This window comes from Gambusia affinis, linkage group LG08 (genome assembly GCF_019740435.1).
Source record: "Gambusia affinis linkage group LG08, SWU_Gaff_1.0, whole genome shotgun sequence".
NCBI lineage: Eukaryota > Metazoa > Chordata > Actinopteri > Cyprinodontiformes > Poeciliidae > Gambusia > Gambusia affinis.
The window spans coordinates 7480940-7506849 of record NC_057875.1 but is presented as its reverse complement, the minus strand read 5'-3'; the positions used below and the strand labels follow the sequence as shown (position 1 = coordinate 7506849).

The window sequence follows — 25910 nt, the reverse complement described above, 5'->3', positions numbered from 1 at the left end:
TGTATAGTCACGTAGAACCTTGAACATGCTGGGATTTTTAACTTGCTCGACTAGCTGGGCAGCATTTACTGGAATCAGTCAGCGTAGAAACAACAATGACGTTATCTTATCTAGTCACTCTGTAGGTGAACACCATCATGATAACAACGAGGAAATCTATCTCTGAGGAAGAGATATCCTGTCCTCAGTGCTCCAACATTTATACCTACCCTGTTCTTTTACTATGCGGACACAATGTTTGCAAACTTTGCCTACACAACTTCTGGGAGTGGAAAAAGTGTCAAGAATGTCCCGTGTGTGGCACTGAGTCTTCCAGTGGGGTACCTCCCGTCAACCAGGATCTGAAGTTAGTCGTGGATCAGTTTCAAAACAAAAAGGCTATGGCTCAGGAGACTTGTGCGCTTCATAAGGAGAAGCTGAAGGTTTTTTGCGACAATGATGAGGTTCCCATCTGTCTCGTCTGCCAAATATCAAGGGACCATAAAATGCACAAGTGCTGCCCAGTGGAGGAAGCAGCTCAACAGAAAAAGGTATAGTATGAATAAAAACAAGAAAGAATCAAACATGGTAAGATAACAGTATTATATGAAAGACAAGTATGGCTACCTTCTGGTTGAGGACAGGGAGATTATTTTCTGTGTGTGTAAAGTATCAGAACATAATGACCAGAATTGTACCAAAATTGTATTGTAGTTTGCTATGAAAATGAAATTTAGCTATTGAGTCAAGCCTTTTGAAAGTGTTCTTAATGTTCTCATTTTAGACAGAAATGTCTAACATCCTTGGGTCCTTAAGAAAGAAAGTAAGAATAATGAGTAAAACAAAACACCAATGGGAGGAGATCAAAACTTATATAAAGGTAAAAGACTTGGAGATTATTTTTTTCTTGGATAATTTCACCAATTCCATTGTTTTAATCCTAATGTTGAGCTCTTAAGTTATCTTTTTTAACTTAAGAGTTATATCCTGTAGGGATGGAAAAGTCCCTCCTAACCAGAATAACCAGCCTGCTCTAATGTTACAGACTCAAAGTAATGACATTGAGATGGCGATAAAGGGGGAATTTCTGCAGCTTCACCAGTTCCTGAAGGATGAAGAAGACATGAGACTGAGAATGCTCAAACAGGAAGAGCAAATAAAAATACAGGTCATGTGTAATAAGATCGAAGACATAGACAAGGAGATCCAGGCTCTCAACTCCACCATCAGCAAAGTAGATATTGTCCTCAGAGCAAAGGATTTGCCATTCCTACAGGTACATTCTACTGATTATGGACTTATTTCTTTGATAAAATAGTCAAGGTTAATTTCAGTAAAATTCTAAGTCAACAGTTGCACAATTTAGTTTTAAGATTTTCTTTTCGCAAAACAATTAAGAGAACCATATAATACTTTCCTTATGCAGTAATCTTTCACATTAAATCCCAGCAAAACTCCCTACAGTTTGTGGCTCTAATTTGACATCTTTTTCTGCAAGTGGCTATAAAAGGATGTGCGGTTTAAGAACTAAAATAAAATTGATATGTAATAATACACATCCAAATATGGGTTGTACAAAATACAGCGACATTATGATGCTGACAGGAGGAAGTCAAAAATGCTGCTTGAGAAAACAAAAACTTTAAGCTCATGGTGCAGGCCAGTAAAAAAAAAAAGATAAATTTAGTTTATACAGATTATAAAATGGTTGAAGAGTAAAGTCATATTAAAACTGAACATACTTAACTAAGGACCAGTATTACCTGTGCATTTGCTCATGATTGCCTTGTGTAGCATACCCATCAGCAGAGATCTAATTAGTGTTTGCATGATTACTCTGGATGTTTTTCCAATGACTGTATACAGAATGCATACAATCTTTTTGTTAAAAAATGTCTTAAACATGTTTTTTTTTTACTTCATGTTTAGGAATACAAGCGAACAAAGCGAAGGTATGTGCAAGCTCTCATCTGCAAAAATCAATCAAATAAATGTTTCTATAAATCAAGGTGGCTATGATTTTCACGTTTCAGCGTCAAATGCAACATCCAGGAACCTGAGACCTTGAGAGAAATTTTGATTACTTCTGCCAAGCATCTGGGAATACTCAAGTTTACAGTTTGCCAGAAGATGTTGAAAAATGTCAAATATGGTAAGCACATTTGTAATTAGGTTAATAAAACCACCAATTAACCTTTTAAAAAAATGTTTTTTATATATTCATTAAACAGACATTATGCTGTGACAGTTTAACATGAGAAATGTAACCCTGAGAAGAGTTCACGTCCTCCCAGTGCTGCTGTTGCATTTGAAGAAATGCACCACTCTGATCAAAATCAACCAATCAGAGCCAGGAGGAGGGTCTTAGCACTGTCAATCAACCCCGTAAACACACTGCTAAACATGTTAATGGTGGAGAAACAAGAAATCCTTCCAGGAACGGCGTTTTCCCACTGTCATCATCAGCGGCCATGCTAACTAGCCTTAGCATTCAGGACGGGCTCTGCTGACAGTGAGAAGCTGACAGTGAGACGCTGTGTGGTAGCAGAGAGCAAGGGAGAAGCTGATATACAGCACCATACTATTGTCGCGTCATAACTGTTTCAATAAATATGTAAATTAACATAAATATGTATATGTTTTTTAAATAAAAGATTACATACGGCGTCTTCAACGGAACTTCCTGTTTTGCAGCTTCTGTCGTTCTGGACCCGAACACGGCCCATTCCAATCTGAAGTTGTCCCAGGAGCTGACCAGTGTGCAGTACAGCAACAAGCTGCTTCTACCCGACAACCCTGAGCGCTGCACCAGCCGCATGTGTGTGCTGGGCGCCACTGGGTTTACGTCCGGGAAGCACAGCTGGACCGTAGAGGTGGGCCACGGCAAAGACTGGTTCATAGGGGTGGCGCGTGAGTGCATCAAAAGGAAAACCACCACCTTCCTGAGCCCCGAAGAGGGTTACTGGGTGATCGGCCAGTGCAGCAAAGATTCCCTCTGGGCTCAGACCTCGCCTCGCACCAGGGTGGCGGTAAAGCAGATGCCGGAGAGGCTTACCGTGCAGCTGGACTGCGACAAAGGGAGGGTAGTTTTCACCAATGCTGCCGACTCGGCTGTGATATACACATTCAAAGACAAATTCACAGAGAAAATCTTCCCATACTTCTCTGTTGGATTATGTGAGGACTGGAAAAACTCGAGCCCACTCACAGTCTGCGCTCAGACAATGGAAGTAGTTCCAGAGAAGGCCTAGGAAGTGCCTTTAAGTGAAGTGGGATTGCAGGGCGTTGGGTCTTTAAGTGACAAAATCGAAAGAACAGAAGTAAATGTAATTCTTTTGACATAAAATTAAAACTAAGCAATATTTTGTATCAAATGAGGGACATTGGAGTATTTTGAATTGAATATTTGAGCTGTTTTATTTAGTCAGAACAAAGACTTCACATTCAATAAACTATAAAGGTTATTTTACGACATTAAGTGTCCTTCTCCTTGTTCTTTGGTTTCCTTTGTGATGCCATATCTTTCAGCTTAGAGTCCAGTTTTCTTTGAAGGTACACTTTCTTATTAGGGTCCAACGATTTGTCTTTCTTCCCACTCCCGGCATAAAGAACCCCCTCTTTGCTTATTCTCATCCGAGCGTGAGACTTTGCCTTATCTCCACAGCCATGAACCTAAAACAACAAAACAAAACGGCACTTAGAAAACAACAATACATTACAATATTTCTGAAAAGTTGATTATTTCAAGAATTTAATTAAACTGTGAAACTCTTTGGTTATTCTGATTAATAACATTCAATGATGTGTTTGCTAATTTTGATAATTGTGGCCTTACAACTAAAGAAAACTCAAAATCCAGTTCCTTGGTCTAATTAGAATATTACAGTAGTATTTTTAATGCCAAAATGTTTGGCAACTTGAAATTATGTTGGTGAGGTACAGGGGGTCGTATAAGTCATGTAAGAGGCTTGTAATGTTGTCTTTAGTTCAGGAGTTGTTGCCCATGTTCTGGATAAGTTCAAAATTATTTTTAAAAATGGGACAATAAAGAACATTTACATTGTGGTTTATTTCCATCTCTAGTTCCATTGGCAGGTTGATGTTAAAGCACAATACTAAAAATAGAACTAAAAATCACAAAACATAACAGAGTAAGAAATGCATAAAACAATTGTAAAAATCTATACATTTCCACATATACTCAATGTTGACATTTGTGACTCTCCAAGAGCCCGTTTTTAAGATATTGTTTAAATGAGGTGAGAAGAGAAAGGTCCCTTATGTTACTTTGGATTGTATTCCAAGTATGAGAACCACAATAGGAAAAAGTAGCTTCCCCCAAAACAGTTTTCCGAAGTGGTAAGTCTTTTCATGCTGACTGCAGTTGGACATTTTCTTCCCTCTTCTACAATTTTGGTTTCTCCTAAACTCATATTGTTGCATCTACTTCTACAACTTGTTTTCCTTCCACTCAATTTTCCATTATAATGCTTAGATACGGCATTCTGAACAGCCAGCTTCTTCAGCAATGAAAATAAATGACTGAAGTAAATTAATTTCTATACAATATTTTAATGTTCAGAGCTGTAGCACAGGTTCTGAGCCGTAGAGTAGTCAGAAAGCACACACAGCGCTTCTTACCTCTGGTATGTGATGACTGAGACAGAACTGCCGGTTGCAGAAGATGCAAAGCTGGCCGAGTGTTAACACAGATGCTTTGCATTTCACAAAACTGCAAACGCTGTCCGCCTTCACGACAGCGCTGATGAGAGCATCAAAGTCATCATCTGGAACGGCGGCAGCAGCGATATCACAGGCCCCTGCCTTCATTTTGTTCTTTCCTGAGGGGAAATTATCCAGAGTTATTCTGTGAGCAAATGTGGAGTTGAAACACTTCCCGATGGTTTGAGACAAACCTTTAGACTTCTTTGTTCCCTGAGCTGCAGGGTTGCAGTTCTGTTGCTTTTTTTGCTGGACATTTTCTTCCCTCTTCTGCTGCTCCCTTTGCATTCTCTCCAGATGTAACGTCTTCAGATCTACTAAAGGTTGGGATGGTGGCGGCTCACTCTGCAGAGCAGGAGCTGGTTCTTCCTCTTGGGTTTCCTCCTGGGTCGGCTCCTCGACAGGTTCCAATGCCACAGGCCGGGAGACAGTGATGCACCTGCCGCCACCCTCTCCTCTGCTCTCATGAACAAGGCCCAGCTCCTCAGCGATCTGGTGGACCAGCAGGCGATCGTGGGAGTTGAAGGATGATGGGAAATGTAAATTCTTCATATTTACATCCTTCATGAAATTCTCCACTTGCAGTCTGATCTCAGCGTATCGGCTCTTGCCTTTTTGGTCTTTCTGGACTGGTGTGTGGGACTTCGTGTGATTCTGTGAATCAGCTGTGTTGTCCTTAGAGCTGCTGGTCGTTTTCTGGCCTTCCTTTGCTTTACCTGGACCGTGATCGCTACTCTTCTGCTTGCTAGACGTGGAGGAAGTGTTGGTCTTTGTGGCTTTATGATCCCGGGTGTAGTTCTGCGGCACGATATCTTGCAGGTACTCGAATGCAGTTCTGACCTCACCGACCTCGGTCATGTGATCAACCAGAGATTTAAGGAAAGCGTGATTCCCAACTGTCTGCGTGTCGCACACTACGGCGATGTGACGTCTTGCGCGTGTGACGGCGACATTTATCCGTCTGTCCTCTGCAAGAAAACCCACCTCACCTAAAGAGGAAAAGAAAAAAAAAACTATTCAAAACAGCTCGTGGTTATGATTTAGCAAAAATCATAAGAAATTTCTGTGAGGAAACAACCTTTTCTGTTGGAGCGAACCAACGACAACACAACAGCTTCTTTTTCTCTGCCCTGAAATCCGTCCACAGACTTTATTTCCATCTCTGGGTGACGTGCAGAAAGCTTCTGACGCAGAAGATCAACCTTTAGAAAAATAATGATTTAAAAACATTTAATCCCTTAGTAAAAGATTTGATCCTAGGCTTTAATTTAATATTGTTAATAGTATATTATGATGCATCATATATCAACTTTATTATATTACAAATCAAGTAATATAAAAAGAATAGCACAACTGTTTCTAGAACAATACTAAGATTTAAGTTAGAGTTAATTCATACAAGGAGTTTAATGTTAATTGTCCACTATAGTATGTTATCAATGTAAACATACTATAGACTAAAATGTTAAAAATTCAGATTCAGGAAAAAACTCCCAAAGGCAGGACTGTGGAGATCTATGAACAGGAACAAATTTGGTCACCCAGCCATTAACGTTGGGGCTGAATTTGATGTTTTAGGAAAATTATGTGGCAAGATAGTCTAAATATACTGCTGAGTAATCTGGAATGAACAAAAAAACAAAATTAATATTTCTTTTTACATGGTAATAATATTTAGTTTCAAAATATTCCACAGTTATCCATGTACTTTCTTATATCCATCCAATCCAACCAATTTAGACATGTGGATAAAATTGTTGGTACCCCGCGGTGATAATAACCAAGATTAACAAAATAATAAAGAAAAACTTACTGAAAATTAACAAATAAAAATCGGACGTTGTTTTTGAAATGTGGTTCACCAGAATCATTTTTAAAAAGAAACTAATGAAACAGGTCTGGACAAAAATGATGGTATGCCATGTGCTAGAAATGTATGATTTTCTATGCTTTAATTAATTTTAGTGAAGTTTTATTTATCACTTACTAATTATTAAATTTGTCAGTTTCATCCAGTTTCAGTGGCCATTTTCATCATGGCGTTTTGGTCATTAACAGAAAGGCACCAACTCTTTTGTCCTCCTGTGTGTTTACTTTCATCTAAAAACTGTTGGTTCTGCACTGATCAATTAATGACAATAATGTTACTTATTTGACTCATCAATAAATAAAATTTGTTTCAGGTTATTTTTCCAAGATATTTTCTTTGTGCTCTAACTTTTGGAGTGTATCAGTGACTTATGTTTTCCACACAGTAAAAAATGTTTGCTTTGTTTGTCGGGTTCAGTTTCATTTTGTGAAACTAAAAAAATCAGTGTTACCTGCAGCTGTTCTCAAACCAGAGACTTACTTGTAGATTATACGGAGCAATAACAGCAATGTCTTTAGCCTTTACTCCAGCTTCCGTCAAGCTCTTTATATGTAGTGAAACAATGTCGACCTCACCTGAAGACACAGTCAGTAAAAGTTAGACTTTACACTAGAAAAATCAATAAACCCATTGAGATTTTCTACAGTCTTCCAGGAAAGACATTCACCTTGGTTGCCTTTGGACTGCTCGTCTGCGATCTCCATTTCGCCCAGACCACACCCTGCGGTGTCAATCAGAAGAAGTGGTGTGCTGGTCTCTTCGACGCAGGCAACACCCGGCAGATCTCTGTCGGAGAAAATATTTTACGATTAGTTTCAGGAGTCAGACTTCGTTGCCTTGGGAATATGAGATATTTTCCAGGAGTGTGTGGAAACTTACTTCAATAAATGTTTCTCCACGGAGCTGTGAGCAGTTAATCGTCCATTGTACATCTCTTTGGAGGCCCATTCCATGATAGCACTGTTCATGCGGTACTGAACTGTTAACATACGGACCACAGAGTCCTCATACATCTGAATGAGTCTCTCCATGAGGCTCAGGGACAGGCCTTTAGCTGCAGCTCTGTACAGAAAGGACACAAACAGAACAGGATGGTTTGATGAGCTTGATAAAGGCTTTAAGTTTATTTTCACAACACATACATGTAAGTGCAATTTAACCCAGATTTTTGTTTGCTATGACCCAAATAAAATCAGTACTTATTTTACTATGTACCCCTTGATAGTACTTAATTCCCAAGGCAGATTCAACAAATCAATGATTTTGGTCCATTTTAACATGATACCTTTATGCAGATGCTGCAGATTTCTCTGTGAATTCAATCCCAAACTAACGGTTTAGCATGGGACTTGCTTTGTGAGAGCCAGCATTTAGGTACCCCGTGAATGGTTGCTATGGAGATTAAATAATTCCTCAAATATGCATGAAAGAATCAAAGCAACACTCCAGATAGGTTTTTGATGAGGTACTAACAATGTAACACGACGTAAAGCTCAAAAAAGTCAATTTTGCATAATAAACCCTCCTTTTACATTGATTGTGTTGAAAATGTGTACATAAAAAAGTAGACAGTGAGTGTGTTCTAAAGCAAACAGATCAGCTTTGCTCATTTAAAAGTCATATATAAATTCTTGACAGTTAATGAAAATAAAAACACAACTTGTTTTCTCACTTTTGTGATTTGATGGTTGGTGGTAACTGCTTGTAGTCTCCAGCCAGGATGCATTTGCGCGCCTTGAGTAAAGCGATCCAGCAGCTGCTCTCCAGGGCCTGCGCACACTCATCGATCACCACCCAATCAAAATGCTCTGCCGGCAGAAACTTCAGAGGGCCGTCGTCACATGCACCTGTGAACACAAACCTCCTCCATTATTTTTATTGCTACAGCTGAAGGATGATGAACGCTTCACTCCACTGACCGGTGTTTGTGGACAACACGACATCAGCACTCTTCAGGATCTCAGCAATGGCTGCTGTCTCCCTGTTTTTCAGCTCTTTCCTCAGCTCTCCTATTTCACGTTTAAAGTTTCCTCGCTCTCCTTTTTCGCTTTTCTTTTTCATCCCCACCTGAAAAGAAAAGAAAAAAAAAAGTTTCTTTAGCTTTTAGGAGACTAACAAATCTCCATCCTTGCAAGAATACAACCTCCAGTGCTGACCAATGCTTTGTCGATATCTTTCCGGATGTCGGCGATGATGTTTGCGTTGTCGCTCTGAGCGAGGATGGCGTCCAGTGAGTGTTTCTGGATGGATTCCAGCAGTCTGGCGGGGTGGCCCAGTCTCAGGACTTTGGCTTTACAGCGAGCGAGCCTCTCCACTAAATTATCAACGGCAACATTTGAGGGGGCACAACACAGGACCTGGACATAAACAGGACCATACTTATACCAGTGATCCAGCATCTGATGTTTTAAGAAACACATTTTTTTTTTTTTTTTACTGTGCTAAATTATTGAAACTCTTTGCACCTTCTGGCCTTGTTTCACAGCTTGCAGGATGATCTCCACCACTGTGGTGGTTTTTCCTGTGCCTGGAGGTCCATGAACCACAGCTAGCTCTCTCTGTGAAAGAGCGAAGGATACAGCTTCTCTCTGGGAATCGTCCAATTCGGAATTAAAGAACTCAAACTCATCTGATAAAACAAAAGAGCAAAATACACATATTTAATCTGGATACTGTGATCTTTAAAGTTGTTTTACGACCAGCTTTACTCACTTGAATGTGAGTGAGAAGAAGGTTGCGCATCTCCAAAGAGAACAGGTATCAGACAGGAAGCTGGTCCGGTTCTGTAGCCATTTAATGCATTTAAGGCCCTGCAGAGACAAACTCATTATAGACATAAGATGGATTGAAGCTGAGTTTAAACTGTATTTCACCTACTGGACTTTACTCACCGTTTCATCCGTTTGTAGGTAACATCATTGGCCAGTTTCAAGAGATTATAAAGACCATCTGAATCAAAGCTGGCTCCATCCTTCAGGTCATCAAAGGCCACACTGACAGAAGCTTGGCTGATCCTTGTTACTATTCCTGTGCAGATCTGTGAGGCTGCACTGCAACCAGAAGGGTCATATATGCCAACAATATCTCCTGAAAAACAAAACAAAACAAAAAAAGACATGAATCTCGGTGTGAGGAAAAAATCAAAACCAAAGCAACAGTAATACTTTTAGGCTCTTTTGTCACCTGGCCCAAAGCTGTTGCTCGGAAGAGAGGAGAAACCAAGATGCTTCCTGGGCTCTAAAACAATGACGGTGCGACCGTACAGGCCAGTGGACTGACTCACTATCTGAAGCTTCAGCAGGCAAACTCCTTTATTCTGAAGATCCTTCAAGGAAATGTTCTCCTGCCATATTCTGAGGATGGAATACGTCATTTTACAAACACAACTATGATATGACAAAAAATGTTAGGTATTTTTTTAATTAAACTTTGAAGAAATGGATTTAGGTCAAACTGAAGCTTGTCATGAACAAGATAAATCTATCAGTTTTCATCAGAGGGTTATATTGGTTAAAAAGGATTATTAATTTATGAAAGTATGGAACCTAGAGCTTCACAAGTACTTTGGAAAATATGGACTACAACGAACAGCGAAAAGAAATTGTAGTAACAGAAAAAATAAGAAAGTCCACTTTATAGGAGTTAGTCAAAATTATCTATGTGTAATCTTACGTGTAATCATGATAATTATTTAGCTGTTTAAATTTTAAAAATGTGTCAGAATTCTACACCCAAAAAGCAAAAATCCGCTTACATCTTGTTTTGCAATTTCAGTCATGTTTTACTTAACCTGACTCTATTAAAAAAGCATTAAATATGAATGTCATGTCTTTATCATAGAAAGAATTTATATTTCCACCTCTCTCCATCACTGAATGAGAGTATGTATCTATAATCAGCATCTGCACCAAATTTCTCAAATTATGAAAGAATTTATAGTGTACACATCTAAAATGATCAGTTTACAAGAAGAACCCTTTTCAATCAGTCAGCTCATTCTCTGTAAAAAAAAAACAACAACAACAACAACAACAAAATAAATAGATTCTGTAAAACCTCTGGTTATCTTTACTTTGACTTTTGGGAAGAAACATCTCTAAAGTTTCAGTATTTGAAAGTTTGCATTTGTGAAGGTTAATGTGGGATTGTATATGGCTCTTTTTGTTAATAATAAATAAAAACATGTAAACGTTTCATACTTGGTTTCCTCTATTTCAGCCTCCCGTTCCTCCTGTAGAAGCTCCAGAGTCTTGGACACAAATGTCTCCACTGCCATTGCTCAGTACACCTATAGTACATCAAAAAACGAAAGCATAATTTATGCCGTTTATTTAATCTATCAAAAAATATATTTGAGATTTGAAATGTTGGATCTCATATTTTTAGACTTTGGCCTGTGTAATGAAGCTCATTGACGTCGTAAACAGAAAAAAAAAATATTTTGACACGGCAACATTTGGGAAGAAACCTCAAGAGATAACTTACAGTTCAGTTTGTAGTCAAAGATTGTAAATACGTACAGTAGTTTAAATACCCGTCAAGTCTTCTCTTACATTGCACCATGCACGTCTGTTTATAGCAGCTTCCTTTGACTTTTGTCATCCGGTTTTCAAGTCCACCACACTGCCACCTACCGGCTGGGAAGATATTTTTCTGTGATTGGTCAGAACCTTTATTTTGAAAATCACTAGACGTGGAAGTTACCTAGCTGTGGTGACGCTTCAATAACACGTTGAGCTAAGTTTTCAATCAGTGATAGTCTGTTTTAAATCATATAAATGCGTTTATTACTTTTACAAAGGTGGTGAATGTTGACCGTACCGTTTGCGGTCGCTGTCTCACGTGACGTCACACACCAGGACATGCTTTTTAATTATCTTCATCTGTGGCATATAGGAAGGAAGGAAGAAAACACTTGCACTGACATACTTGAGCTGACATTTTTTTAAAAATGAAGTCTATATTGATATTTCTGCTACATGCCAGCTCTTTCTGCTGGCTGGTCGGTGCCACTCTGTCAAAAACGGATTCAAAAAAGTCGCATAAAGTTGAAGCGCAGGTAAGTAGCAGCTGCTCTCTACCTGTGAATTAAGGACTGCTTAGGGTTAACACTCGATGCTTTTTCTGAAAGCCTCAAACGGTTTTCTTCCTTTATTTTGCCTTTTAGAGTTCTCCAGCTGAATTGTCTGTGTTGGACAGAGGTCTTGTTGTGACAGATGTGCAGTGGAAGGACATAGTGAAGGAAGAAAAGAGATACTGTGCTCATATTAAGAAGACGTTTGAAGGACCAGTGCTCGGATATATCACGCCTGTAAGTCTCCGTCAAAAAAAAAAATTGCTTCTTAATTGGTGTTGTTTAGACGTTATGTGGTTGTTACCGCAGCCAAGAAGGAGTCAGATTGTTGCCTGCACTTATATCCTAGTCAAATGGATAGTATTAGCAACTCTTAAATTCTTAATGAGAATTATAGGACTTATCAATCTTTTGTAAACCATTCTTTTCTATAGTTAAAGTCATCCTTGAGAACAGAACGTTTGGCATGTTTTGAAACTTTACTTAGACGAAGAAGTTTGCCTTAGGTTTGAGTTTTATGATGACTTATTTGATGAAATGCAATTAAATGTCAATTATTTTGACACCAACCTGGTGTCCAGATAATTACTATGAGTCTTGTGTGATAATTACAATTCATGTGTTTACTGATAATAAATCAAACTGAATCTATGGTGGAAAGGAACATCTTGTACTAGAAACTTTGCTGAACATTCAGGAACCAATTTAGTTATGAACAATGTTTTTATTGACTTCACGTGCCTGTCTTTTTATCCTAATTTTCACCTTGCTCTGTGAAGAGATGAATCTGGGCTCATCACACCTCAAGACCTTCTATTGTTTGAGTCCAATATTTATGTTCCATAGCAAATTGAGGCCATTTTTTCTAATTAGAGATACAGATCTGTGGTTTTCTTAAGGCTACACTTCCCTTTCTCTTGAGTTCTCTTCACATATTCTATGACAAACCAGTAGACATGTATTTGGTCATTTTCGTCTGACCAGTCCTCTCTTGTTTCATATTTGTTGTTCTCCTGCAGTGGAACTCCCATGGCTATGATATCGCCAAGCAGTTTGGCTCCAAGCTGTCGTCGGTCTCTCCAGTTTGGCTTCAGCTCCGCCGACGAGCTCCTGGGACGTTTGACGTTACAGGACTCCATGATCACGACGCTGGTAGATAATTCACTTCACTGACAGCCAAATTTTAAACATCTGCTCATTTTCATACAGTAAGACATGTTTTTGTCTCTCTAGGCTGGGTCAAAGCTGTACGCAAGACGAACAAAAAAGTCAGAATGGGTGAGCAGATGGCATCTGTTATTGGATGTGGTTTGACACTGGGAAGATGTTTCATGGTTTTCTCAACCTTTTTATATCTAGTGCCCAGAGTGTTGTTTGACGGCTGGTCCTACCAGGATTACATGAGCGTGTTTGGGAGTGAGGATGAAATCGAGGAGCTGGCAGGTGAACTAATAGATGTTGCTAAGGTAATAAATGTATTAAGTTTATCTTTTAACTCTTTGTGATTTTGTCGTCTGCTCAATATGAGTTTGATGGGAACATTGTGGCCTTTCAGACGGAGGGTTTCGATGGATTTACCCTGGAGCTTTGGAGTCAGCTGGGCGGGAACAAGAGAAAGCGAGTTACTGTTTTGAAAAGGGATATTGGAAAACTCTTAACATTTTGATTTGATTAAACATGTTTTAATCTCTTTTATTAACAGGGAGCTTGTTCATTTGGTGAAACATGTGTGTGAGACTTTAAATGCTAAAAAGTTAGACTGCATACTAGTTATCCCACCAGCTGTGATGAGGTGAATCTAATTATTTTACATTCAACAACTACTTTTGTGTAAAACAAAACCTTAAACTGTTCCAAGCTAAAGAATAAAAAAAGAATTTTGTGTAATTATCAGTACGGGGAGCCCAGGGATGTTTGGCAGGGAGGAGTTTGATGAGTTGGCCCCCGTTGTTGATGGATTCAGCCTCATGACCTACGACTACTCTAGTGGATCCAGGTGAGTTCATAGATGAGAGGATTTTTCTGAAAGCAGGCAGAGAAAATTAAGAAATTAACCCTTTCCTATTTTATTGTTCTAACAGACCGGGTCCAAGCTCACCACTGCCTTGGATCAGAGATTGTGTTCTACAGCTTGCACCAAACACTCAGTGGAGAAAAAAGATTCTGCTTGGAGTGAATTTGTATGGCCTTGATTTTTCAAGCCATGGGACAGAGCCAGTCCTGGGTGGGAGGTGAGATGGAACCGTTGGTTCCTTACTGGTTAAATGAGCTTGTTTCAGTTTTTATCGAGTTGTCCTTCAGGATTTAATTATTGTTGCAAAACCAGAGAAATTACTTGTTCATAAACTCCTATCAGTTAATTATTTTGCATCTCACTTACTAAAGAATACAAAGGTTGCCATTGAATGTCATCAGAGGAGGGGGCCTTACCCTAACTGATATGCTAAGTTTAGCTTATCAGTTAGCTAACCCTAGCTTACTGGGATGTGGAATTACCTGTTTGACCAAATATAATTAATTACATTTCAGGTCAAATTTGGCTCCTGGACCGAATTATTTTGATCCTTAGTGACCTCTCTGCAGACTAAACAAATGTTGATCAAGTTATTCTAGGATTAGTTCAAATATTTTAATTATTGCTGGGCTGAATGCTAGAACTGAATCAAATGGGGCTTTAATAAAATGTTAGCTTAAGGGTGGAGCCACTTATGCAACAAGTTCACCATAGCTTCTTTCTCTCACCCTTACAGATTTCTTTGTTCAGTCAGTTGAAAAATGCAAGATAAATGTCTCATTAAAGGAAGAAAAGTTCAGATTAAAAAAAGAAAAAATCTTATTGTTTTATATTACAAAACCTTAACATTTTAACAGTTGTGAAAATTTTTCATACCTGACTTGTATCGCCGGTAGCAAGTACCCTGGTTAAATTGCATGGTTTGCTACCAGATCACTCTCAGGTGTAAATCCGTTCTCGGATCAAAATTCCAACTGCTAAGAGAAATCTAATGCAGCATGAGGAAAAACATTGAGGAGCTCTAACAGTTTCCATTTCCTGGCTGATCTCTGTAGGTACATTGAGATTTTGCGAGAACAAAGACCAAAGATGATCTGGGATGAATACTCTGCTGAGCATTACTTCAGTTACAAAAGGTACTGAAAAAATAAATAAATACATAAATAAAAAAACACTTGAAAATGTTCAACACTGAGAAGCATTCCTAAATAAATGTTCTTCCCTTCTCCCCAGAAGCAGTGCTGTGAAGCATGTGGTGTACTATCCTTCACTGAAGGTAAACTTTTATTATAATGTAAATTGTGTTTAACAGTAAAGAAATGTAAAATATTTGTAATAAAAAAAAAAAAATTATTTAACTTTTTTTGCAGTCAATCCAGATGAGGATCTCTTTGGCTACTGAGCTGGGAACAGGATTATCTTTATGGGAAATCGGACAAGGACTGGATTATTTCTATGATCTCCTATAAATGTTGGACTTTGTCATAAAGGAAACAGTGTTTTTGGTGTCTGTACATTTTTTTTTTTTTGCCTCTGAACTGGAGAAGGAAAAAATGCAACAGCAAAATAATCAGCCTGGAAAATAATCAGCTGGTTTGAGGGTGATGAAAACATGGACAGCTTGTTTTGAAAAAGCACTTAGAGAAAATATTGGTACTTCAGATTTGTTTCATTTGTGTTAATTTATGATTTTTTAAATTTGTACAGTTCAGAAATTATGATGTTCAGGGCTGTAACAACTACAGTTTTCCAGGAATGTTTTCACACCCATTGAGATCTCACATTTTGGTACTGACTTATTGTAAAAGAGATCTGAATATTGTTTTCTTTAAAAAAAAAAAATGTAAGCAAAATAATAAGCTGTGACATAGTAAAAAACATGTTTTCAAACATTAAATGTCTGTAAAGTACTTCTGCTTTTCAAAAATGAAATTTGAGGAACCACAACCTGAATAATGAGGGGGGGAGTGTACAGGCCAGGTGTCAAATATTGCTAACACAGACAAAATAACCAGACTGAAGCCCCTCATTATTAAAAACAATTGAGATTTTACAGATCAGGAGAGACAAATTTCCTGATCGGTAACCATCATCCTTTGATACAAGTGTCTGCTGCTCACAGTATAGCTTTTCCTGAAGAAAATATATGGAATGCTGCAGTAATCTCTTCTGTATGCACAGTGGTGGCAGCATTATGCTGTAGGGTTGAAATTCTGTGACAAAAATTGAAACATGGCAGCGGAATAGGGTTGTTGTTTTTTTTTTTAAAACAACTTGTTCTAGAAAGTTCTGTATGGCTATGGCACCACCAGTGGCTCCTTGGACCTTCCACAATAACTCTTATTAACTTTGACTAAAGATTTTATATATGAATTTAAAAGTAAATGCAGTGGGGTTTTTTCAAACGTGGAAAAAATAACGTTCCACAACAGAATGGCTCTAAAAGTATAATTAATGTTTAGATGTGGTATATGGCTGGAAACAGAGCAGATGTCAACGTCCAATAAAATGGAGCCATGATATTTTTGCTGAGGTTCTATGATTTTATTTATTTTCAATCTAAAAATAAGAATAAAATGGTTTCTCAAAAATGAAAAAAAAAACTATCTAGTAGATATCTGTCAAACTATGTGTTCTTTATCACAAAAGGTCACACAATATTTGTGGCTCTAAACCAGTTTTATTTAGCTAGATCGAGAGCAAAAATAACAATCTGAATTGTGAAGGCTGCAGAACCCTGGACTGTTGTGACGAAATAACAAAGGAGTGGGAGAAGGCCCAGCCAGAACCTGGACTTCAGTTCAACTCAACGTCTCTGGAGAGATCAAAACTGTCAGACTGGACAGATCTCCTCTCTGCAGGTTTTTACTGTAGATACTGAAGAGAACTCCAAGACTTGAGGTTGTGATTAAAGCCAAAGGTCCTTAAACACAATATATCCTTAAACAAGGCATGCTGGATTAATGCATTTTGTCAAAAATAAAAGGCTATTTTGTCCTGTCATTGGTTACTGGGTTTAGACAAAATACTTGGCCCTAATTTGGGAAAAGTTCACAAATGTGAAAAAAAAATTGAAGGGTTTTATTGTTGCATCTGTGACTTTTTACTGAGTAGTTTAACAAGTAGTTGTGTACGTATTTGCAGCTGAACTCATCATTTTCAAAGATTTGTTCAAGATAAATGCTTGTTACCAACATATCCAGACAGTGACCCTTTATTTGGCATTACAAAGGAGGATGAGATTATTCACTGCCAGTGACGTCGACTGCTGATTCTGTCCAGTTATGACGTGTCTGTCCACAACCACATGCACGGCGTCTTCTTGACTCGCTGGGAAACAGAGATGAGCGTTAAAGCGGTTTGAGGAACAGTAATCTTGTATTCGTTTAGTGTCTACAGTGTCACCTGTATAAGATCCTCCGCTGTCTTTCACAAAATCTTCCACAATAAGGGGAAGGTTAGCAAAGTCGGGCTGACGCACCAGTTCAAACACAGATGGCTTTGAGGAAAACATCGATTATTAGGTAGCTCATACACATGTGATCAGCCTGAGTAAACATCCCGCCTGTAAGAGAAGACTAACCCCTGTTAAGCTGTAATCACTAAAGATCCACTTCTGTCCCTCAGTGGCGCAGCACAGTGCTGACACGCCCTGTCCAACAGCACACACGGGCTCTGCACAAGGCGGAGAAAACAAAAATACAGTGAGCACTGAAGCTGTTAACAAAGACATCAACACAAGTCTGGAACTCACTCTGCTGGGAGATGAACTGTGTGAGAATTCGGTGCATGGAGCCGCTGTGTGCCAGGTCATTCGGCGCTCCGGGGCAGTCAGGGATGAGCAGCGCCTGGTATCTAGCACCTTGGAAAAGATCGGTTGATCATAACTGAGCAGAGTCCAACCAATATCAGCAACAGACATAAAAGCAGCAGATGGGTTGTGGAATTAACTCTTCTCACCATCTATAGATTCGAGTTTGGCTGGTGTTGCGTAGGACTTCACATTAAAGTCCTGCACCCATCTCGTTGTGCTTTCATCAACTCCTACAAAGTCTATTGGCTTTCCCTGTATTTCCAAAAAATACACAATCATAGTAAAATAGAACAGATTATGAAGTATTGACATCAAACTGGCAGCTATAAGATAAACAGCAAAACAAAATGCTGTTAGTGGAAAAGACTTTGGTTTCGATAAACATCTTATTCGAGATCTGCAAATTTCACCTTTACCATTTCTGATCAGAAAGTCAAATACTAAAAAAATCTAATTTATGCATCAGAAAAACAGTTATTTGTTATAGAAACACATCAACAACGTACTTGTTCCTTGACACAATGTTTTAGTTTACTAAAAATAGGAACACGATGGCAGACATACCAGTTGATATTTTGCATGAAGGTATTGTCTTCCAATCTCATCACTTACAGCTGGACTCAAATCAATTTTCCTTATCAAAAAGCCTTTAAGGAAAGAATGAACTGATAAACTTAATTGGCCTTTTGATTCCTCATTCTCACCAACTGGTTCCAGTTCTTTTCTTTCTAAGGGCAAGAGCTCACAAAAGAAAATAATTTGCTGTGGATTTTTTTTATATAAAGATGGTAGTTTTGGATGAAAGACAACATGACAGAAAGAAAATATTTTCCCCAGGTATTAAAGCATACCTAACCATCTTATTTTTGAGGATAATTGGCTGATTGACTGGTGCATCACTGCTTGAATTAAACCAAAATGAACAAAGTATGTGTTATAGTGTTAGAAAGAAAATTGCGAATAGACCAGAAAGGTTTGATCTGATCAGAACTTCTTAAGAAACAAGAAAAGGCGAGAAACCTTTTTTGTTCACCGGATGAAGAGTGCCATTTTGAATTGAAGGGATGAGATCATTTTACTATCTTAGCGGGTAGCAGGATGTCACCATAGCATACACGGGATATCTCAAAATAGAACATTGCATAAAAGTGCAATGCTTCTTGCCAGTCCACTCAGAAAGCATATATGTATGCCAGGTAAAGAAAACCCAAAATTCAGCGTCTCAGAAAAGTGCAAATATCATTTTAGACTGATCATAGATGGATGTTTTAAGCACAAATGTCAGGTTTCTGAAAAGTATGTAAATTTCTATGCAAAACATGCTTCCTCTCCAATCTTCCTTCAAACCCTGGAACTTTGATTTCTAAATGAAATGCAGAATTTACTTTAATCTGAATACAGGATTCTGGACCATAATGTCACGGTCCTCTGATGTTGCCCATGTCTAATATTCATCTGTATGTGTGAAATAGATTGTGCTTTACAAATCTCTCAAAGCTGAGGTTCTCCATGTTGCGGTGCATCGTTTCCTACCTCACTTCGTCCTTCCAGCCAATTTTCTTTTAAAATGCTTGGATACAGCCAGCTTATTCAGCAATGTCTATTTGTTTCCATTAATTACCTTTTTTCAGAGTATACCAGTTTTCTTAAGTTTGGATTTTCATCATCTGTAAGCCATAATCATCAAAATTACAAAATTTTGATGATTCTCATAGTGATATGAGATGGTTATAGTGATATAACCATCTTATATTACTATGAGATGGTTACATGGCTTCGCCTTCAGAGATAACTGGCAAGAAAGGTTGCGCTTTTACATATTTTTGTGGTGTATTGTACTCAGGTTGTTTGACGTTTGCACTTGCTTTTAAGGCATTCGCTCATTCATTCATATTAAAGCTCTTACCCCTGGTGTAGCGGTCTGCAGATTGAAAGCTGTGCTGCAAAGACTGAAGCACTGCAGAAAGGATTTGGCGGAGACCCCTGAACGAATAAAACAGACCAATTTAACATTTAAAAAAAGGCAATAATGCTCTACAACAGCACATTCGGCTACAGTTTAAATTACCAAGGATAACATTGTTGAATTACAACCAATAGGCTGCATAAATTACGGTTCTACTCCGGTACTATGCAGTGAAAGCCGCAGTGGACTCACCTTGAGGAGAAGCGCTGGCCACTATTAAGCAGGTTGGTTTCGCAGACATTTTATTATTATTTTGCCAAAGAAGATAATGGAAGTGCAAAAAACAAAACAAACAAAAAAAAACCCGATCTAACGAGGAAGTAAGATCAGCTGACAACAACATCCGCAAAAATAATTTCAGAATAAAAGCCTTACAAATTATGTTGGGAATAATTCAATTTTATTCGCATTGCAACTAAACAAGCTTAAAGAATGCATTAGAATTACAACAATAACTTAACTATGGCCTTCTCTCTTAATATAATAACACTATACATTTATTAGATAGTAGTATTATGAGATAGTAAGGCATAATGATGAGGTATTATGACATCATTATCTGTCAGCTAAGGCAAAATTACGAGATACAACTTATATGAGCTGGTAAAGCCATAATTATAAAATACTTTGTCTTGCACAGTGGAGGAGAGGGACTTCCACAGCCCTTACTAAATTCCTTGTGGTACACAAAGACACCTCTTGATTATCAACAGTATTTATCTTTTGTGTGTTTTATTTTGCGTAGCAGTATATTTACATCTCATACTTTATCATAAAATGTAAGATAACTAGAATTTCCTCTTGTGAAATAGAGATTGGTGCTGTCCAGCAGCATTAGTACATTTGTAGTGTTTGTCATTTAAAACAGCTTTCATCATTTCAGCTCCCAACTCTACAGCAACATCGTGGGAAATGTTGGGATTTATATCATTCAACTAAAAGTTACACAGTCAAGAATGTGATATTAAAAGAGTCCAACGTTAGTACAGATCTTCCTTCAGGTTTCGACAAAGGCAGCAAGTGAACATCATCCCTACAAGCTGGAAGGAAACAGAAGTATAAAACTTGTCAGTTCCTCTTTCACATTTCATAGGTTGTGAATACTCATTTGTGTTTTTCTTATTTTACCTGTAGAAATGCAATCCCAACACCCACTCCACCCAGAATATACAACTGGCTTCTGATGTAATCCTCTAGTTTCTCAATGCATCCTCCCTGGGTAGGAATAAAACAGAAAGAAATGAAGATCTAAAATGTTCGGAAACAATTAGTTTAGGAAGAAATTTAGCTCCTCAAAACTTCTTCTAATGTTACAATCTCAAACTTCAATGCAATTCAATGTGAATTTATGTTATGGATATGTCTGTAAAATTATACATGATTTTCAAAATTATTTAGAAATAATATGACAACCTTTGCTTGCATTTGTATTATTCACCATTTTTACTCTGATACTCCTGAATGGAATTGCAGAAGTCACATAGTTACTTAACAGAGTCCACCTGTGTGTAATTTAATCCCTGTATGAATGCAATTGTTCTTGGAAGATGTAAGTTACAGATCAAACAACATCATGAAGATCTTGGTAAAACACTCTAAATCACAGTTAGGTTAAAAAGCAATACATCAAACGTTAAATATCACAAAACATCCCAATAAAACACTTTAAAGTTTGTAATAATAAAGACACTTTGGTAATGGTGAAGCGATATGACTGTTTTGCGAGGTGCTATACCTCCTCCCTGTAGATGTTGGATGGATGATCTCTGCGACCGCAGAGGGTACTGGGAGTTTTACAGCAGCTGTCAGGAACGAGCTGTTGAGTTTTTTCTTTCTGGATCCACTCACTGTCTCTCCAGTCGGAGAAGTTGTGACTTCCACAACATTTAAACTGAGTGGGAGGAAAAAAGAAATATTTTTTTAAAATTAAAATTGCATTCAATCTTTTAAGGATGAGGATAGTTATTTCTGCTCCTCTCATATATTTTTTTTGAGCCAGTTTTTGCAGCTGTAGTAGAAACAAATGTTCTCACCTCTTGTTGTAGCTTGTCAACAGACAGTGTGATGCTCTCCTCGCCTGGTTGCAGGTATTTCTGTTGCATGTTTAACTTTAGGTTCTGTCTGAGCTCATCATCCAGCTATGAGACACGAGAAATACTTGAGCGTAGGAAGAAAAAAAATCAAATGCTCCGCTTTTCCCCCCTGCCTTTGTATCATTTGATTTGACACCTAGACACTCAGATATTGCCTTAAAGTTAATTGTAGTTATTTGTTAATATTTTATTTCACTGTGAGAAAAGAAACACTTCAAATTCCTCATTAAACCCAAAAACAATTACATTCAAAACCATTAGCAGTGCATTTCAACTTTTTACTAGAATTATGTATGAACTTCTGGGAGAAACAAATGCAAACACAGAAAACACATCTCAAGAGATTACCTGGTAGCAGAAAGGGAAACACTGCAGTGACAAAGTGGGGAAAAGAAACAGGTGTGAGAAGAATAGAAAGTGTAGAAAACCCAAAAGAGCATGCAGAGAAAAGCATGCAAAGAGAATTGCTGCAGAGTTAGGTTTTACCAATAAAAAGCTAATTTTGCATGATAACATAATTCTAAATGGATGCAAAACAAAATATACATTTGTTTACATCTTCAAAAAAATCAATTTCCTTGTTCTGGTATATGTACATTGTTGTAAAACAAACTTACAGATTCTTCTTTTTTTTGGTCAGCATGAAATACTTTAGATCATCAAACAAATTTTACCCCCCTACCCCCAAAAAAACCCCAACTTTTTTTAAAAATCATAAATTGCAACTAAACACAATTTTACTATCCCACTTCACAAAACGACTATCAGCCTATTTTTAACTCTGCATCTAAACTAAGGTGATTGACAAGCTGCTTAGAGATCAATTAACAAGTTTTGTAGCCTGTCTGACAAAATGAAGTTCCCAGAGTTACTCTTATTATCTTTGTCTGTTTCTGTTTTTGATCTGAAAGATTTAGGACTGACAAAAAAGAATAAATCTTTATAGGGGTAAATAGTTTATCACAGAACTGTCAGTTGAACATTATATTAGATTGAATTAAAACCAGTTACTAGCTTTGTGCGAAGCTAAGCTAAATTTACCTGTTGTTGGTAAATATAAGCCAGGACTCCAGCTGTGATTTCCAGCAGAAAGACACACAGCAGCAACACCAAATACTACAGAACGGACATGAAAATAGGTTACATAAAAAACAATTCAAACTCAGACATCTTTAATTTTATATTTGTCAATAGATTTAGGGCCTAAATGGAATTGAAAGGAAAAGCTTGGATCTGATTGAAGTTGAAAATAAAGTGGAAAGAATCAAAAGTGATTGTTCCATTAAATGAATCAGCAAGATTAAGGGAAGGGCCTTTAAAAAGGCAGAGGTCCAAGGGGAAATAAAAAAAGACATAACGTGACAGTTAGTTCAGGTTTGCCTTTGAATTGTACCCTGCTCACTGCGACTGTCTGCCTCTCTCTCTCATTCTGTGGCCCGAGCAGCCGCTTGTGATGCTCCTCATTCCTCTGGCATGAGCTGAGCTCTAAATCTAAACTCTTAAAGACACACTCTGCGTGACTTTATCTGTCATATCTGACAGACATGCCTCACATATCAGGCTACCCTGAATGGATGCAGACCAGACAGAAGGTCACCAAGGATTATTTTTCAACACACACTTCTCAGAGTCATGTTCTGTTGTAATGAAGAGCTTGTGCATGACTATCTGACTTCACATGCTTAACAAAAAGCTAACCGATTTAAGCTGTTGTATTTTTTCCAGTGTTTTTGTGGGATCTACCATCTTACCACAATCAATAGGCTCCTCTTTTCATTCAGTGTGGCGCAGCATCCAATTATTCCAGTGAAAGTCACAATGACTCCAGCGACTATCAGGATGCAAGCGGAGGCTGAGTAGAAGCTGGAGTTTAACAAACTGATGTAGTCACTCTTATCCACCAGAGTCCACAGTCCCACGGCCAACACGGCCCCTCCAGCCAGCTGAGACACAACATGCCACATGTCAAGAATCATGCATCTCTTAACTTTGAGTAGATGTTACTTCACTTATGCAAACCACACAACATCTCATTTAGTCACTGTAAACCCCTAAATATTTCTTTTTTATAAGATGCATTTAAATTAATATGTTTAATTTAATTAAATTAGAATATGTGTTCACTAAGACTCATTTGTCAGATTAAAAGACCCTTTTGAAAATAACCTTTAAGCAGGCATTACACATATTTTTCTTTCAGCCCATATTTCACCAATATAATGTTCATTATTGGTCTAATTACAGGTTAATATTCTTAACTTACATGTTGTGTTTTCATTAGCTATAAGAGAAAAATCATCACAGTTGACAAAAATTAAGGCTTCACAAACATTTATTTATGTGTAATTAATCTAGACAATATGATTTACTTTGAGAACTGAGTTTCTGAAAAATATTAACTTTTCAGTAATTTTGTAAGGTATTGAATCTGACCCCATGGATTTGTGATCATGTGAAAACAACAATTTATGCCCTAACTGTAAAGAAAATTGAAATGAAGAGAAATCCCCCTCAAAACAACAGCAGTGTGTCTACGTCATCTTCAGCACATCCTGCATCTGTAAGGCAGCCCACATTATGGATGAACACTTCATCCCCTCAGACACTCTTCTCCCTCTTGTGTTCTGGTTTTGGAGCAATTGTGTCTCCACTACCAAGATGGCAGACAGTTTCTTCCCCTGGCCACCAGCCTTCTGAGCAATAACTGACTCTCACACATGTCCCAGAACTTACAGACTGATCAAACAATAGCTGATCCAGAATATGTATTCATTTATTTATAATCAAACTCCATAATTCTGATCAGTACCTGATCACATTCACAATTTTGCTGTTTAATGATTGTCAGCTGTGATTTGTTGTTGTTTTAATGTTATTCAGCATTATTGCTGCCATATATTTTCATCTTAAACCAAGCTAAAGCTAAGCTAAGGTTATGTTTGGAAATATGTTTTAGTCTATGTTTAGCCTGGCACCCTGGTCCTGAAGATCGGCATTTTGCTTTGTTGTCCACTGTGTATATTGCTGAAATGACAATGAATCTAACTCGAGAACTTTAGTACATTTGTAAAATCTAAATAAATACAGGTAGAGAGGACTTCTTATTTGTAAACCTACTTATTTGTGAACTTACCCAGAAACAAATGTTGAAGAGAAAAAGTAGATACTTCAGGCAAATTGTCCCACATTTGTTTTTCTTTTCACGATGAGCTTCCATCCTGTAAAACAACATATGTTAAATGTCTGCAAGCATCATAAGCAAAGTAATATTTTCCAAATACAAAAGATCCAGATGGCTCAGAGAGCTAAGAGACTCTGAATTCAGGTCAGACCTCAAATTCTGCTCTTTTAGAGATAAGATTATCAGTGAAACTTTCATGGCTTCAGGGTAAATAAAGCCTAATTACCACAAACTCTGTGTCTGATTAGAACTAGTTAGCTGTGACCTAAATGTATTCAGTAATTTCCTCTTTCAGTGGGTTTAACTTCCACCTTCAATGTGATAAAGTGATGTACTGACATGAGTTAAATCTCAGCTGTAGGTTTAATGAACTTATTCGACGACTTGTAGACAGTTTCCCTCCTTTGACTAAACTGTAGACTGACAAAAAAGCTGGCACCAAATTTATTCGAGGGGGGCATGGAAAGAGCTCAGAGATGAAATCAAATATGTTGTGGGGAAAACATACTTAACGACTTGTGTCACATGTCAGCCAGCACACAGTCGTATGCTCCCCATCTCAGTAACGCAAGCTGAGCCCTTTACACCTGGTATGTTTAACATTCGACTTTACGATAAAACAGTTTATGTATTTGAAACTGAAGTATCATATGTGTAGAGCTTTAAAAATATAAAAGCTTGGATTGTTCATATAGATTTATCCTAAAGATAAGTAGGTCAAAACAGAAGAAAGAGCAAAGTAGATATCAGAAAATGTAGATATTTCAGTTAGCAGTAAACTTATCTCACCTTAGCTTAAATATTAGACAATCTCAATGCTTGTACTGAGTTATTTTTAACCTACTCTGTAATGGAAAAAGCTGCTCTCTCGTTTTTTTATTTTTATTGAAAGGACAACAGTCCTACCTGAATTCAGACGATGTGTCCCACAGGGATGATGACTCTAAGGGTAACTGAGCAGATCCCTCTCACCCTGCTGTGACTGTGACACTGTTGCTGAAGCAGAACTGCCACAGTGTAAGTTTTCAATTGACGCTCACAGCCTCCTACATGAGCGTCTGTCCTCCTCTTTTGGCCTCACACACACCTCACCGCCTCCGTGGACAAACACAGAAGGCTTGTCTGCCCCCATCTGGCTACATATTCACACAGGCTTTACAATGCAGTAAAATTCTCACAAAAAAGGACACAAAAAAA

General features: G+C 37.9%; 4 protein-coding genes across 13 annotated transcripts; 2 read left to right on the top strand and 2 right to left on the bottom strand.

Annotated features, from left to right (window-relative positions):
• The first annotated feature begins 116 nt into the window (after window positions 1-116).
• On the top strand, window positions 117-3454 carry LOC122835982 (nuclear factor 7, brain-like). The gene is made up of 6 exons (XM_044125535.1): window positions 117-530; window positions 764-859; window positions 1025-1255; window positions 1909-1931; window positions 2013-2131; window positions 2674-3454. Exons 1-6 carry the CDS (start codon window positions 138-140, stop codon window positions 3228-3230), a joined length of 1419 nt encoding a protein of 472 aa, XP_043981470.1. The 5' UTR covers window positions 117-137; the 3' UTR covers window positions 3231-3454.
• ighmbp2 (immunoglobulin mu DNA binding protein 2) lies at window positions 3378-13152 on the bottom strand. 7 transcript variants are annotated; one of them, XM_044125533.1, is made up of 16 exons: window positions 11092-11188; window positions 10771-10859; window positions 9755-9924; window positions 9463-9658; window positions 9284-9381; window positions 9037-9200; window positions 8728-8928; window positions 8491-8638; window positions 8244-8418; window positions 7451-7633; window positions 7239-7357; window positions 7052-7146; window positions 5780-5903; window positions 4896-5690; window positions 4621-4820; window positions 3378-3651 (listed from the first exon to the last, which is right to left on the bottom strand). In XM_044125533.1, exons 2-16 carry the CDS (start codon window positions 10845-10847, stop codon window positions 3454-3456), a joined length of 2943 nt encoding a protein of 980 aa, XP_043981468.1. In that variant the 5' UTR covers window positions 10848-10859; window positions 11092-11188; the 3' UTR covers window positions 3378-3453. The 7 variants fall into 7 exon arrangements, with proteins under 7 accessions (XP_043981468.1, XP_043981469.1, XP_043981467.1 ...); XM_044125534.1 differs by having other exon boundaries at window positions 11057-11149; XM_044125532.1 differs by lacking the exon at window positions 11092-11188 and adding an exon at window positions 13134-13152 and having other exon boundaries at window positions 4621-5690.
• On the top strand, window positions 11232-15165 carry chid1 (chitinase domain containing 1). Of its 2 annotated transcripts, none has more exons than XM_044125537.1 (12): window positions 11232-11630; window positions 11739-11882; window positions 12665-12797; window positions 12879-12923; window positions 13005-13111; window positions 13201-13262; window positions 13348-13437; window positions 13540-13641; window positions 13727-13876; window positions 14715-14795; window positions 14896-14935; window positions 15030-15165. In XM_044125537.1, exons 1-12 carry the CDS (start codon window positions 11523-11525, stop codon window positions 15126-15128), a joined length of 1161 nt encoding a protein of 386 aa, XP_043981472.1. In that variant the 5' UTR covers window positions 11232-11522; the 3' UTR covers window positions 15129-15165. The 2 variants fall into 2 exon arrangements, with proteins under 2 accessions (XP_043981472.1, XP_043981471.1); XM_044125536.1 differs by having other exon boundaries at window positions 14893-14935.
• A 1154-nt stretch (window positions 15166-16319) lies between these two features.
• gatd1 (glutamine amidotransferase class 1 domain containing 1) lies at window positions 16320-25776 on the bottom strand. 3 transcript variants are annotated; one of them, XM_044125538.1, is made up of 10 exons: window positions 25620-25774; window positions 24666-24750; window positions 23284-23475; window positions 22574-22648; window positions 21881-21901; window positions 21473-21577; window positions 21175-21330; window positions 20568-20654; window positions 19632-20479; window positions 19376-19456 (listed from the first exon to the last, which is right to left on the bottom strand). In XM_044125538.1, exons 2-9 carry the CDS (start codon window positions 24747-24749, stop codon window positions 20420-20422), a joined length of 780 nt encoding a protein of 259 aa, XP_043981473.1. In that variant the 5' UTR covers window position 24750; window positions 25620-25774; the 3' UTR covers window positions 19376-19456; window positions 19632-20419. The 3 variants fall into 3 exon arrangements, with proteins under 3 accessions (XP_043981476.1, XP_043981473.1, XP_043981474.1); XM_044125539.1 differs by lacking the exon at window positions 21881-21901 and having other exon boundaries at window positions 25620-25776; XM_044125541.1 differs by lacking the exons at window positions 20568-20654; window positions 21175-21330; window positions 21473-21577; ... (3 more) ...; window positions 24666-24750; window positions 25620-25774 and adding exons at window positions 16320-16989; window positions 17065-17158; window positions 17243-17334; window positions 17414-17521; window positions 17620-17725 and having other exon boundaries at window positions 19380-19456; window positions 19632-19903.
• Between the last annotated feature and the right edge of the window lie 134 nt (window positions 25777-25910).

What these genes read in the sequence shown, in the direction of transcription:
- LOC122835982 (XM_044125535.1), top strand. Translation starts at nt 138, where the DNA reads ATGATAACAACGAGGAAATCTATCTCTGAGGAAGAGATATCCTGTCCT. An exon ending in AAGCAGCTCAACAGAAAAAG is followed by an intron (nt 531 to 763) that starts GTATAGTATGAA and finishes TTCTCATTTTAG; the next exon opens with ACAGAAATGTCTAACATCCT. An exon ending in TACAAGCGAACAAAGCGAAG is followed by an intron (nt 1,932 to 2,012) that starts GTATGTGCAAGC and finishes TTCACGTTTCAG; the next exon opens with CGTCAAATGCAACATCCAGG.
- ighmbp2 (XM_044125532.1), bottom strand. Translation starts at nt 10,847, where the DNA reads ATGGCAGTGGAGACATTTGTGTCCAAGACTCTGGAGCTTCTACAGGAG. An exon ending in ACCTACAAACGGATGAAACG is followed by an intron (nt 9,382 to 9,462) that starts GTGAGTAAAGTC and finishes TTGTCTCTGCAG; the next exon opens with GGCCTTAAATGCATTAAATG. An exon ending in GGTTCGCTCCAACAGAAAAG is followed by an intron (nt 5,691 to 5,779) that starts GTTGTTTCCTCA and finishes TTTCCTCTTTAG; the next exon opens with GTGAGGTGGGTTTTCTTGCA.
- chid1 (XM_044125536.1), top strand. Translation starts at nt 11,523, where the DNA reads ATGAAGTCTATATTGATATTTCTGCTACATGCCAGCTCTTTCTGCTGG. An exon ending in CGCATAAAGTTGAAGCGCAG is followed by an intron (nt 11,631 to 11,738) that starts GTAAGTAGCAGC and finishes TTTGCCTTTTAG; the next exon opens with AGTTCTCCAGCTGAATTGTC. An exon ending in GAGCCAGTCCTGGGTGGGAG is followed by an intron (nt 13,877 to 14,714) that starts GTGAGATGGAAC and finishes TGATCTCTGTAG; the next exon opens with GTACATTGAGATTTTGCGAG.
- gatd1 (XM_044125538.1), bottom strand. Translation starts at nt 24,749, where the DNA reads ATGGAAGCTCATCGTGAAAAGAAAAACAAATGTGGGACAATTTGCCTG. An exon ending in CTTATATTTACCAACAACAG is followed by an intron (nt 21,902 to 22,573) that starts GTAAATTTAGCT and finishes TTGTCACTGCAG; the next exon opens with TGTTTCCCTTTCTGCTACCA. An exon ending in GTTTCCCTTTCTGCTACCAG is followed by an intron (nt 21,578 to 21,880) that starts GTAATCTCTTGA and finishes CGTGTCTCATAG; the next exon opens with CTGGATGATGAGCTCAGACA.